The 14,114-nt window shown below is 41.9% G+C and overlaps 2 protein-coding genes across 2 annotated transcripts in view; one reads left to right on the forward strand and one right to left on the reverse strand.

Moving 5' to 3' along the window:
- Nucleotides 1-2,709, reverse strand: part of NPTN (neuroplastin) — a 66,399-nt gene extending 63,690 nt beyond the window's left edge. The window contains exon 1 of the mRNA XM_069595592.1: nt 2,355-2,709. Coding sequence (XP_069451693.1) covers nt 2,355-2,664 — 310 coding nt within the window. The 5' untranslated portion in view covers nt 2,665-2,709. The remainder of the gene's footprint in view (nt 1-2,354) is intronic.
- Nucleotides 2,710-2,805: 96 nt separating this feature from the next.
- CD276 (CD276 molecule) overlaps nt 2,806-14,114 on the forward strand; it is an 82,128-nt gene continuing 70,819 nt past the window's right edge. Inside the window, exon 1 of the mRNA XM_069595597.1 lies at nt 2,806-3,911. Coding sequence (XP_069451698.1) covers nt 3,885-3,911 — 27 coding nt within the window. The 5' untranslated portion in view covers nt 2,806-3,884. The remainder of the gene's footprint in view (nt 3,912-14,114) is intronic.

The raw sequence follows: 14,114 nt of genomic DNA on the forward strand, positions 1-14,114 counted from the left end.
GAAGAGCTATTACCAATAGAAAATTTTAATCTTACAGACATGCTATAAAAAGGCATCCTTACCTATATGGACTCAAACTCAAAAAACAGCCTTTTTTTCTTGAATTAAATTTACATTCATTTGGGTCAACTACAAGCTCAGCTTCACTTCACGAGTCACGTGACTGAATTCAAGCTCATTTCAAGGAAAAGGCTGCACTATGCTGTATTTAGAACACATGTCACTGAGAATAGCCAGATGAGTCTTCATAGGCCTATGCAAAAGCCTTGCTTTAGTTGCTAAGAAACTACAATTTCACTGTATTATAAATTTTCTAAGAAGCTGTGTGCCAGCGCAGAGATTAAACATGTTAAGATCAAAATCTCTCGCCTATTGTGCCTAATGAAACCTTGCTTTTCCCACAAACTGAATAGCTGAAATTATTGGTAACACAGACTAAAAACTGATGAGACAAATCAGACTAACTCTACCTTGCCTTCCACAGTGGCCTCATGCTTTGAAGTGTAAAATACCCAATATGCTTCACATATTCAATGCTAGAAATAGAAGAATGTTTCCTTCCTGACCCCTGCAGTGATCATTCAAAGCCATGAAGCATACATAAGATTTTATTTGTATGATTTGGTACAACAAACACTTACATTTAACTGATGCTTTTTCGACCTTGACTGATATATTTTCAGTGTAATCTTCAGCATTTTAAGTACGCATTCTCCTTAGAATGCTTAACTCCATTAGCTTTATCACTGATTTTATTTTTTAGTGAAAGCCATTTTAATTTCAGCTATTCCAACAAGAGTAATTTTAAACTATTCTAGCATAACAACAAAGAAACACCAAAGAATTAGCAAAAAGAATTTACAGTTTTTCAGAATTTTTTACAGTTTTTTACAGAATTTCCAGTAAAGTCATGAATGAGTTCAACCTCACAATTTTTTTCCTAGAAAAAATATTTTTGAAATTTCTTAAAGGCTGTCTCCACAAGAGCAGAAACTGGTTCACAATACTTCTAATCTCATCTCTAAAAGATTGATTCAGCAGCTGAATTTTAACACATATCTTTAACAATCAGAATCTTTTTTGTCTAGATCCCCCATCACCATGCTTCCCCACCATGTATCCATCTTCTCTAAGGGATTTCAGTTCAAAACCCAGTTCAATTATCTTCAGTTCAATCATCTCCTTTCCACTGTACCCTGAACACATCCCAGGGACTACTTTTATGTTCCTCAGAAATAATGTCTCTTCTGTTTTGAAACTTTTCGACCTTAAAAACACACTTCCCTCCATCTCCCTCTCTCCAGTGCCGGCCCTCAATCCCACCACTGCAGTTTCAGCTGTGTGAAAGGCCCAACCAATATCATACAGCACTTGCCAAAACTCAGCTCCTCCCTTCCCTAATATATCCTCCACACTGCAAACTAACATTACACCCCCGGCTTCCTGCATTTTACTCCCTTCCCTTATTTTCTGTCTTCCCCTACTTCCATTTCTATAGCCAGGCATCCTTATTTCTCTAACAAATAATTCCCCCTACCTCAGTTTCAACCCTTTCTCCCCATCCTCTGCTCGTTTTTCCTCTCCTTATTTAGAAACTCCTTTTTGCTCTCCCAACCACTACCCTAGAATGCCCAACACTCCACCCTCCTTAGCAAACCCAGCCCTCTTCCCCCACTTCGTTTACAGCTTCTGCTGCTCCTCTTTCCAGATCCCCTATTGCAGTCAACCCACTACCTCGGCTTTCCACCCACCTTCCCGCCACCTCCACAGCCAAGGCTCCCTGATTCCTTACCCCCTCCTTAGGGCTCTAGTACTCTGCTCAGTATTCTTCAGGACTCCCTTCCCCCAACGTCTCATTATTTTTTAAGGATGTCACCAGTCTTACAGGGCCCCAGAAGAACCTTGGACGACTCCAGCGCCCAGGACCCCCGTTCATCTCTGGAGCCTGATACCACTCTCTGTCACCTTAAACACAAATGTCGGTCTTGTGTAGCCTTCTTTAAACACTGCACCCCTTCCTCATCCGCCCCCGCTACTCCAGCTCCTCAGGTCGGCTTCTTCGGGGACCCCTCCCCGACTCGGAGCGACGAGCCCCAAGATGAGGAGCCTCTAAATTAGCAACACCTCAAGCTCTTATCGGACGCCCCCAGCTCTCGGACAGGCGCCTCTGGTTCTCACACCCGCGCGCCTCTTCGAACTCGCGACCGGCATTTGGTCCTGTCGGGCCCGCAGCACCTCAGACTTCGACCAGCCCCCTTCCCCGGACTCCGCCACCTCCTCCGGCCCCGAAATGCCCTCTCCGGCCGCCACCGTCCCTCAGCCCCCGCCCGGCCGGCCCCCGGCGCCCTGCTTACCGTTCTGAGCGGCGCCTGGCCCTGGGAGGAGGGAGCCAGAAACCAGCAACAGTGAGAGGGCCAGGGCACTGGGAAGCGACGAGCCCGACATCCTCCCTGCAGAAGACGGAACAGCGAATGGGCCGGGGCCGGAGCCGGGGCCGGGGAAGGGAGGGGAGGGAGGGAGGGGGCGGGCGAGTGCGCGAGGGAGAGAGCGAGGGAGGCAGCCGTGGCAGGGCTCCGTCCTTCCCCGTCCTCCTCCTACCGCCGCAGCGCCCAAGCCTCGCGAGACCTTCGCTCCGGGCCGTGGGCGGCTGAGGAGCGACAGCATCAAGGCTCGCGAGAGGAGGCAGGCTCAATCGATCCCCCGCCCCTCGGATTCCGCGTCCCCGCCCCTGCAGAGGCTGATTGGCCTAGCGGGAGGTGGGTCACGTGCCAAGGGCGCTTCTGGCCACGTGACGGTTCGAGGCGGGGCTCCTCCGGCTTTCTTGGCCTTGGGGAACCGACGGTTCTGTGTTCTGCTGATTCCTCTGCGAAGTCGGAGCTCCCATAAATAAGAGGAAGCTTTGAGAATATATTTCCTCCGCCCATCCTGCCTTTCATTAGTTGGAGGTCTTGGCTGCAAAATTTAATGCACCGCCGGCCTTACTCTTATTGTTCCCTATCAAACTCCTATTATTTCTTCCTCCTGGACTTCCTTCTGGACTTTAACCTTAGACCTATTCCTCGCATCTGGCTTCAACCTCCCACTTTAACCCCCTGTATTAACCTTCTAGGCTAAGTGGTGCACTCCGCGTGCCTGGTATTACCTTGTGCTTTACTGCTTCTTCATCTCCCTCTGCGTGAAATGTCCTCCTTTTCTTCGCCCTTCTATTCCCCCGCCCCCATTTTGGCCTTATTTTAACTACCTAGAATCTCAGGCCTGAAAATCAACTAGACTAATTGCTCGTTAGGCAGTTTGGGCACTAAATTCTACAAGGAAGTCAACATGTATTAACTATACGAAATATCTTCAGAAGTATTTTTGTGCAGCAAACATTTACTGAGTACTTACTGTGTGCCGTGAAACCTACGTGAAAAAGTGGTCCCTACTATCACGAAGTTCACAACCCAGCTTATTAGAAGAGCGAGGAAGAGGGCAAATGACTGCACAGCAAAACGACCCATTGGAAAGGAACCAGCTGGGTGCTCTGGCAGTGTCACTACTGTTTGGATGGAAGTTTGGGGAATGCCCTTTCTAAGGATATTTTTGGTACAACCTGAGCATCATCAGTCCTTGGTTGCTAAAGGAGTTTCTGGGTCTTAGCTCATCCCTGACTCAGAGCAGACATCCGGGGGAGTGTCTGTGGAATGAAACAGAGGGGCCAAGTAAGCAGTCCTGGTGACCTGACTCAATTTGAAGTGAAAACTTGAAAAATCTGGAAGAAGGAGCATTCACCATAACCTTCACTCAAGCCAAAGTGGTCTCAAGCTTTCAGTGTGAACCAGACACCTGGTGGTTCCAGCCTGAGCTTTCTAGCAAGCTACAACTATGGCGTATTGTTGACCTAAATGAAGCATTATCCTTCAAGACCTCAGGTGAGTGATAAAAAGCTTGGCATGTGTCTTTGGACAAAGGCCATTGTGCAGACAGCTCTGGTTGGAGGGCTACAGGGCTCCTGGTGAGACCAGGATTTTCAGCTGATGGGAGTTTTGATGGGATGCAACCATCCTGCCTCATCATCAAAATCTGTATCTGATGGGGAGACTTTGAACAAGGAATCCTTACAGAACAATGGTGCTCGTTTAGTGGGTTGGGAAATTGAGACAGAGAGGCATAAATTACCCAGGATCTGAATGGTGTTGGTAATCATTACTACCAAAAAAATCTGGTTTGCCTCCTTCTAGGAACACAGCAGGGGTGCCTTTCCTTTCCTCTTGAAGGGGGGAGTAGCATGTGACTTGCTTCCACCAGGCCAGTGAAAAGTGACATGCATCATTTTTAAGCAGGATTTCTTTTCAGTTGAAGACACCGGAGCATACTCTCTTCCCTGCATGGAGATCAGTGATCATGATCACTGGCATGTGTCAAAATGAAGCTTATGTCAGCCTGGGTTCCTAAGTTAGCATGAAAACCCCAGACCTCCTGCTAAACTGGTAGTTCCTATTGACTTAAGCTACTGAGATTCAGAGGTGTTTTCTCTTGCATAACTTGGACTATTCTGGGTAGGGAAAACAAGTCCACCCCACTACTGCCACCACCATCTACTAACTGTGGCTTGGACAAGTGACCTGTCCCTCTGGATCCTATTTATCTGTCAAATGATGTTAATGATAGTATTGCTACATACTTAACTCATATGATTTAAGAGCAGTAAATGACTAAACTTATGTACAATGTTTAGATCGGTTTCTGGTTCATGTAAACACTCAAATGTTGGTGATAATGATAAATACTATTGCTGCTGCTGCTGCTGCTGCTGCTGCTGCTGCTGCTGCTGCTGCTGCTGCTGCTGCTGCTGCTACAATATTAACTCCAGCCCCTCTGCTCTTCCCACTGTGTCATGCTTCTTACAAAAAGTGATTCAGGAAGAAAATTTTAAAGTACAGTGTTACCATCAACTCTAAAAACCTGCAGTTATGAGGATTCTTTTTACCTAGAAGAAAATGTCATCAAATTCCATGATAGTAGCTGTGGTTTCAGACCTCCTTTTAGGGGGAAAAAAAAATCTTATAACTCAGTACCTTTTTTAAAGGAATCTAGGACTGATGCTGAAGCTGAAGCTCCAATACTTTGGCTACCTGATGCGAAGAGCAGACTCATTAGAAAAAAACTCTTAATTTTGGGAAAGATGGAGGACAGGAGGAGAAGAGGGCGAGAGAGGATGAGATGTTGCATAGCATCATTGACTCGATGGACATGAGTCTGAGCAAATTCTGAGAGATAGTGAAGGACAGGGAACCCTGGTGTGCCGAAGTCCATGGAGTTACAAAGAATTGGACACAGCTGAGCAACTGAACAACAAGGAATTTAACTTTTTCCTCTTTTTTAAGGTTTATATTACACATAAACATTCTCTCTACAGGTGTGTGCAGCTGTGTGGGAGGATGGCTGAACTCCTTGTAATATCTCATAAGAGACTTAGAGGTCCTCAGGGCTCAGGCTAAAACACATTTTCCTGGCCTCCAGGGACTGCTTGAAGTGAAGTGAAGTGAAGTGACGTGAAAGTCACTCAGTCATGTCCAACTCTTCGTGACCCCATGGACCACAGTCCATGGAATTCTCCAGACCAAAAATACTGGAGTGGCTAGCCTTTGCCTTCTCCAGGGGATTTTCCCATCCCAGGGACTGCTTGGAGATCTGGTTTTCCAGTATTGATAGTGCCTCTTAGTGACAAGATAGAGCATTCTCAATTGAAAGGCTTTCCTGGTTTGGTTGATTGGTTGGTTCGTTCATTTGTTTTTGGTGTGGTTCATTGTCTTTGGAAGGATGCAAGTGTTAATAGAGTTTGACATTGAACTTCCCTCTGGTTTCCCTACTCTTTTCTCTGCAAAGATCTGCTCTTTCCATTCAGATATACCACCCTGCCCATCTTGATTGCTGTCATCTTCTGACCCACCAAAGTAATTTTTCCCCTGCTCCTTCCAGCTGTTAGCACAATCATTGAACTCTGGGTGAGTTCAGTATTCATGTTTATGATCTAGTCAATACCTTGGTCTCTTATCTCCAGAAACCTTCTCAACTGAGCCACCACTTCCATGGTTACACCCTCAACATTTTAGTGATCCATAAAAGGCTCCATCTTTGGAATATGAAAATATCATAGATCTCACTTTCCATTTACTCTTCTATCCTTTCAGTTCCATGTTCTAGGACCTCATTTGCTGTCATTCTTCAATCTCATTGAGACCACTAATCCATTAATCCCACAAATTCTCATTGTCCATTCTTCACTTCCCTCCTGGTCCAGTTTAGAGCCCAAGATTCATCATTATAATTGTTTCCTTACTCACCTTACTCGCCAACATTCTTTCCTAGAAAAACCACAACCTGGCTAAGCAACCTCTGAGATGAGGTTTCACACCATGTGCTTGAGCAGCTGAATGTTGCCTGAGAAAAAAATCATACAGAGAATGACATCATTTTAAATTCATGGTCTCAAACCTCAAACGCATACTCAACACCACCCAGAAATCCTACTCTTTCATTTGAAGTAAGCATGAATTTGCAACTGCAATGGTCACATGCAAGAAATGCTCATTTCTTTCACTTCTTTGAATGAAATTTAATCCATTCTGAGCACCTTTCTGCCAAGAAGACAAGAAATTCAATTTTGGTCATAATGAGCCTCCCTCTCTACTTCCCAGAATAATAGGAAATTTCTGGGGTTTTATGCGGTCCAGGACATTACTGAGTTTTTTGGTGTGACCTTTTTTTTCTTTTAAGTTCACTCTGGTCACTCACTGCTGGTGTCTGCATGGCCCAGACCCACATGATCCCTTGAAAGTGAATGGTTTGATACTTCCCATCACTCCCCTCACCAGCCTCACCCTACACCTCACTCCTTTTGTGTTCTTTATGATTGCTCTGTTCCCTTGGCACCTTTATGCATTCTGTTCTCTTTGCCTGGAGTGCTCAACCCCCATCCTCTTTACCTGGTCTACTTCTCATCCTTCAGATGTCAGCTTCAAATCATCCCTCCTTAATATGGAAAATTAAAACCATAATTAGATACCACTTCACAAACATACTCAAATTTAATAATTTTCTAAAAACTGACAGTAACAAATGTTGGTGGGGATATAAAGCAACTGGAACTCCCATACATATACTGCTGGTATTCGTACAAAAATAGCAGAACTACTTTGGAGAACTATTTGGCAGCTTCTCATTAAGTATATATATCTAATCTATGACCAGGAATTCTATTCTTGTATCCCTACTGCCTAAAAGAAATGAAAACATATTCTCACAAAATAATTTAAACAGGAATGTTCATAGCAGCTTCATTCATAATACCCAAAACAAGAAACAATCCAAACATTCATCAACAGGGTGACTGGATAAACAAACTATGGTATATTCATACAATGGAGTACTATTCACCAATTAAAAAAGAATGAACCACATGCAATAGAAAGAATTTAAAAAATGAATAATAAAAAGACTAATAAAAGAATAATAATAAATATAATACTACTAAAAGAATGATACATGCAATTATATGGATGAATTCAGAAGTGTAATACTGAGAGAAATGAGACCAAAAAAGGTATATACTGTATAATTCTACTTATATAAAATTCTGCAGTAGGCAAAACTAATGTATATTTATAGAAATTGAATCAGTTTCAGTGTTTTCCTGGGAGACTGACTGGAAAGGATCATGTGGGAATTTTTCCATTGATGGAAACTTTCTATGTCTTGAAGTGGGTGATGATTTCACTGGGTGTGCATTTGTCAAAATTCACTGAAATTACACCTCAGTCAAAAATGTGCAAAACAAAACTGTCCATGGTTAAGGAAAACTTTTCTGGGCTCCATAACTCAATTAAACCTTGGTATAATACACACCCATTGCTCCATTTGCCTCTTTTTGATGTCGCTTATCACAGTTAGGATTTTACATTTATTTGTGCAGTTATTTGACTCACACCTGTCTCAGTTTCTAAACTTCCAGGAGGAGGAAACCGTGACCAACTTATTCACCACTGAATCTCCAGTGCCTAACACAGTATTTGCCATTCATGGGGTATTCAGTGACTAGCTCATGAGTAAATAGATGAGTCACATAGCTGGACCCAGAACCTGAGACTCCTCTCTCGGCCCAGTGCCCCTTCCACTCTGCTGTTCCAAAGAGACTCCAGCAATTGCCAAGGATGACCAGCTCTCAGTGCTTCCTTTCTCTGTACCATTAAAAACTGTTATCAAACCTTGTGTGATGAGTTAACATATCTCCATATCCAATCTCCCCATCTAGAACATGAGCTCATTTTAAAACCCTTTTAAAGTTTTTCACAGCTTACAAGGCGTTTCCACATTCGATATCCCATCATTTTACTTGGTCACCAAAACTCCATTTCATAAGCAAGATGACTAAGGCTCAGGAAGGAGAACAACTTATTCAATATCCTCAGTTGGCAGGTAATAAAACCAAATAGAATTTGAACCCAGATCTTTTGGACTGACTCCAAAGGGAAAATGCTGAGGGTGGCTATCATCGTCTTGAAGAAGTCAGTCTCTCCTAAGATGACCCTCTTCAAATTCATGAATCTTATCTGAGGATGAAGTAATCTCCTTGGGCAAGGTCTGCTGAGGTTGGCATAAGATTGGCTCATCTCCTGGCCTAGCGTTTGGGCTGCTCATCATTTCTTCAGAAGGCACTTTGGGTACCACCTCTGCTATGATGACCAGTGTTAGGACAGGACAGGGCAACTTAACAGCAGCTTAACAGCTTGTGTTAAAGATGGGCTTTCGGGGTCAATATATAAGCCCCTTTTAATCCCCGCTCAAGTATGGACACAACTAAAACAGACATAGGAGTCTGTGTCCCCCTTTATTTTATATATATAAATGAGTCAGACACGATGGAGCATACACACGCACATATATGTATATATATAATTATGTATATGTATTTTAAATCTCTGGGCTGTATAATACAATATTATATATACATATGTGCAAATAGTTAGATAAATATATGGGTCCTATCTTCAGAGATTTCAACTTAATTGATCTGAAGTGAGGCCCAGCATGTGTAGCCGTGCGATGAGCTCTAATGTGCTATAATGCCTGCTTCTCAAACTGTGATATATGTTAGGTCACCTGGGAACTCTAAGAAAAGCCAAGCCCTTAGACTGCACCGATTAATTCAGAATCTCTGGAGGGGCGATCCAAGCGTCAGTTTTAAGAATCCACAGATGATGCCAATATGCAGCTAAAATTAAGAACAAGTGTTCAAATGCAATCTTGGGGAAAAAAAATCTAAGTATGTAGCAGAATGACAAGACTTAAAACACAGATTTCTGGGCCCCATTGTCTTGAGGGGGGTCATCGCTGGCTTTTTAAATTAAGAAATGCAGATTATGACCTGTGACTGAGAAGGCACTAACCACCCAAACAGGGGCAGCAGGCAGCTCCCTCAGTATCTGAGCTCCACTTTGAGGAAGTGAAAATCCTGGATAGTTTTGACTGAAAGCACAGTTTCAATATATTCACACAAAGGAAGTCAAGGTACAAGATTTAGTACTTCACAAGTTCCAGAAACAGGGATTGGGGGAAATGATGAAAGAGAGGAAGGGCACTTCTCCGTCTCAGGACAAGAAGGAGCAGGAGAGAACAGGGTAGCAAGCACTTAACCCCTTACAATGTGGTTGGGGCAGAAGTCACTAACTTTTCTTGGCCTCAACTCTAAGTGGTTATTTAAAAAGGGGCCCCAGGAAAAGCAAAGTGGGAACTCATGGTGGGGATCCTAAACTCAAGTCCTCATCTTAATGTTCAGAGTCTAAGTGTGAAAACAGTTGTTATACTGTAAAACGCTTAGATAACAGTTCACAATAGCTGTTTTCTCATCACACTCACCCTCAGAGGTTCAGAGTCAGTAGACCTCGGGGCATGGGGCACTGATAATCTGAATTTCTAACAAACTCTCAGGTGATGATGGTGCTCTAGGTTTGGAGACCACACGTTGAGACTGGCCTCTACAAGACAAAGTGGACTTCCTTGGTGGCCCAGTGATCAGAATTTGCCTTGCAATGCAGGGGACACAGAATTTGATCCCTGGTCCCAGAAGATCCCATATCCTGTGGAACAACTAAGCCCAAGCGCTAGAGCCCATGGGCCACAGGTATTGAGTCAGAGCATATTGAGTCTCCTGCTCTGCAACAGGAGAAGCCGTGGCAATGAGAAGGCCATGCACCGCAGCTAGAGAGTAGCCCCAACTTGCCACAACTAGAGAAAGCCCACATGCAGCAATGAAGACCCAATGCAGCCAAAAAATAAATAAATACATTAAAAAGTTTTTAAACATTTTTTTAAAGGAGGATTATTAGGTTCTGATTTTAAAGGGGATAGAGTCTGCAACACTAGAGCTAGCATCAGAATGCCCAAGTTGCTTCTAGGTCCCTGATCTTCCCACTGTTGGGAATGAATTGGGAAACACATGTCCAGTGTCTCCATGTTAATAATTATGGTGGTAACAGCGTGTCTCCTTAGTATTGTCCCTTTCTCCTGAGAAATGCTCTGATCCACATGGCTTTAATCAGACCACTTTTTTGCAAGACCCCTTTCCCCTGTTTTGTTCAAGGGAGCTCTCCAGACTCCAGCAAGGCCACTCAGAAGCCCTGGGAAATTTTTGGATTAAAATTTAGGAAGGACAGTATCTCACTTATATCCTCAGTGATATGAACAATGAGATGTGAGACTTGGGGTGTCAGTGGCTAGAAGTCCTGTCATGTGTAAGAAACCAGTCTGCAGAAAGAGGATCAAGCTGACAAACAAGAAATAAGGATGTTCCCTTTCCACTGTGAGTTCATGGAGGGGCATTATTTACTGTTTTATTCCCCAGTATCTAGAATAGTAAATATGGGCTTCCCTGGTGACTCAGATGGTAAAGAATCTGCCTGCAATGTAGGAGACCCAAGCTGGATCCCTGGCTTGGGAAGTTCCCCTGAAGAAGGCAATGGCTACCCACTCCAGTATTCTTGCCTGGAGAATTCCATGGATGGAGTAGCCTGGCAGGCTACAGTCCATGGGGTCGCAAAGAGTCAGACACGACTTAGCAACTAATGAACCAGTATTCCAACATAGTAAATGGCACAAAGAAGCATGTCATTAAATGTTACAAACAGTTTTATTAAGGTATAATTAACAGACAACAAATTGCACATATTTAAAGTATACCATTTGATAAGTTTTGGCATATTTATACACCAGTGAAATCCCTATCATTTGTCTCCCCCAGAAGTTTCCATGTGCCTCTTTATAGTTCCCCCTCCCATCTCTCCCTACCTACCCCAGATAACCACTGATCTCTCTGTCACTGTAAGTTGGCTTCTTTTAGAGTTTTATATAAGTGGAACCATATGATGTGTATTATTTTTTGACAGCTGCATAATTATCTCAAGATTCACCCATATTGTTATGTGTCAGTAGTTTTCTTTCTTTTTATTTTTGTCTGCACTGGGTTTTCGTTGATGTGCAGACTTTTCTCTCGTTGCAGCGAGTGGGGCTACTCTCTAGCTGCAGTGCAGGCTTCTCGTTCCAGGGGCTTCTCCTTTTGCGGAGCATACGCTCTAGGGCCCTGGCTTCAGTAGTCGCGGTGCATGGCCTCTAGAGCACAGGCTCAGTAGTTGGGGCACACAGGCTTAGTTGCTCCTCATCATGTGGGATCTTCCCTGACCAGGGATTGAATCTGTGTCTCCTGCATTGGCAAGTGGATTCTTTAGCACTGAGCCCCGCCAGGGAAACCCAATACTTCCTTCTTTATTGTGAGTAGTATTTCACAGTATAGATAAATCACAATTGGTTTATCCATTCACCTGTTGATGAACTATTGGGTTGTTATCAGGTAATGCCTATTACAAATAAAGCTCCGTGAACATTTATGCAAGACTCTGTTTGGACACATGCTTTCATTTCTCTTGGGTAAATGCCTAGGTGTGGAATGACTGGATCATATGGTAGGTGTATGATTAATTTTTAAGAAACTGCCAAACAACTGTCCAAAGTTGGTTGTACCACTATGCTCCCAGTGGCATTTGAGACTTCTGGTTCTTTTATACTAATACTTCACAAGGTCAGTCTCTTACGTTTTAGTCATTCTAATAGGTATGTGGTAAACCATGTGGCTTTAGTTTGCATTTCCCTCATGATTAATGACATTGAACATCTTTCAATGTACTTATTGACAATTCACTTATCTTCTTTGGTGAAATGTTTACTAACATCTTGCCCATTTTTAATTGAGTTTTCTTATTATTGAGTGCTAAGAATTCTCTATATATTCTAAACGTAAATCAGATGTACTTTTTACAAACATTTTCTTCCATTTTCTACCCTGCTTTTCATTTTCATAATAGTGCCTTTTGAAGAGCAAAAGTTTTTAATTTTGATTAAATTGATTTATCAATGTATTCTTTTAATGTTTATTTTTTTAATGCCCTATCCAAGAAATCTTTGCCCAACCCAAAGACATAAAGATTTTCTCCTGTGTTTTCTTCTGGAAGCCTTAAGTTTAAGCTCTTGCATTTATGTCTATGATCCATTCAGAATTAATTTTTGTATATAGTAGGAGGTAAGGATCAAGACTTCTTTTTTTTAAGGCAGTTGTTGAAAAATACTATCCTATCCCCATTGAATTACCTCGGCATCTTTGTTGTGAATCAGTTGTCCGTATATGTGTTGTCTATTTCTGGTTTCTATTGTGTTCCACTGATCTATGTGTATAGCCTTCTACCAAACCATGGCTTGACTCCTATAAATTTATTCCAAGCCTTAAAATTAGATAGAGAAAATCCTTTGGGAATAATAAACTTGTAAATATTAAAAAGTTTTTTCTTATTTTTAAATATCTTTAAAATATAATTGACTATTTAAAGCAAAAATAATAATGTATTGTGGGGTTTATTGCTTATGTAGAAGTGAAATGTATGACAACAATAATATAAAGGGCTTGGGTGGGGAAAGATGAATATACTGATTTAAGGTTTTCACACTTTACATGTGAAGTGATATAATATTGTTTGGAGGAAATCTGTGATCAACTAAAACTTTTATGGCGTAACCACTAAAAAACAAAAGAGATAGAGTTAATAAACAATAGTGAGAATAAAATAGAATCTTAAAATATACTCAATTAATTCAAAAGAAGGCAAGAAAGTAGGAAAATTAACAAAGAAAAAAATGGGTTAAAGAGAAAACAAATAGTAATATGATAGATTAAAACCCATTCAAATTAATAGTTATATTAAAGGTATGTACTCCAATTAGAAGACAGAGATTGTCAGATTAAATAAAAAACAAGACCCACCTATATGCTATCTATAAGAAAGCCACTTCAAATATGAAGACACAGATAAGTTTAAAGTAAAAGAATTTTAAAACTATCCTATGCAGACAAGAATTAAAGGAAAATTAGAATGGCTATATTAATATCAGACAAAATAGACTTCAGAAGGATAAATAATACTAAGGAGTAATAGAAACATTGCATAATAATAATGGAGTCCTCACCCAGAGCACATAATCTGAGATGGTATGTACATGCAAATAGAGCTTTGTGATACATGAAATAAAATCTGATAAAACTGAAGCATGAAAGACAAGTCCAAGATTATAGTTAGAGATTTCAACACTTCTCTTTCAGTGATTGACAGAACAAGTAGATAGAAAAATCTATAAGCATATAGAAACTTGTATAACACTATCCATCTACTGGACCTAATGGTTTTCATACAACACTTTACCTAAAAGAGCAGAATATGCATTCTTTCCAAGTACACATCACTAAGATGGCCTATGTTTGAGGCTATAAAACACATCTCAACAAATTTACAAGTGTTGAAATCATACAAAGTATGGTGGTGGTGGTGATTTAGTCACTAAGTTGTGCCCAACTCTTGCAACCCCATGGTCTGTAGCCCTGCAGGCTCCTCTGTACATGGGATTTTCCAGGCAAAAATACTGGAATCGGTTGCCATTTCCTTCTCCAGGGGATCTTTCCAACCCAGGGATCAAACCTGTGTCTCCTTCATTGCAGGCGGATTCTTTAGTAACTGAGCCACCAAGCCATAAATAAA

This window comes from Ovis canadensis, chromosome 7, assembly GCF_042477335.2.
Source record: "Ovis canadensis isolate MfBH-ARS-UI-01 breed Bighorn chromosome 7, ARS-UI_OviCan_v2, whole genome shotgun sequence".
NCBI classification, from domain to species: Eukaryota; Metazoa; Chordata; class Mammalia; order Artiodactyla; family Bovidae; genus Ovis; species Ovis canadensis.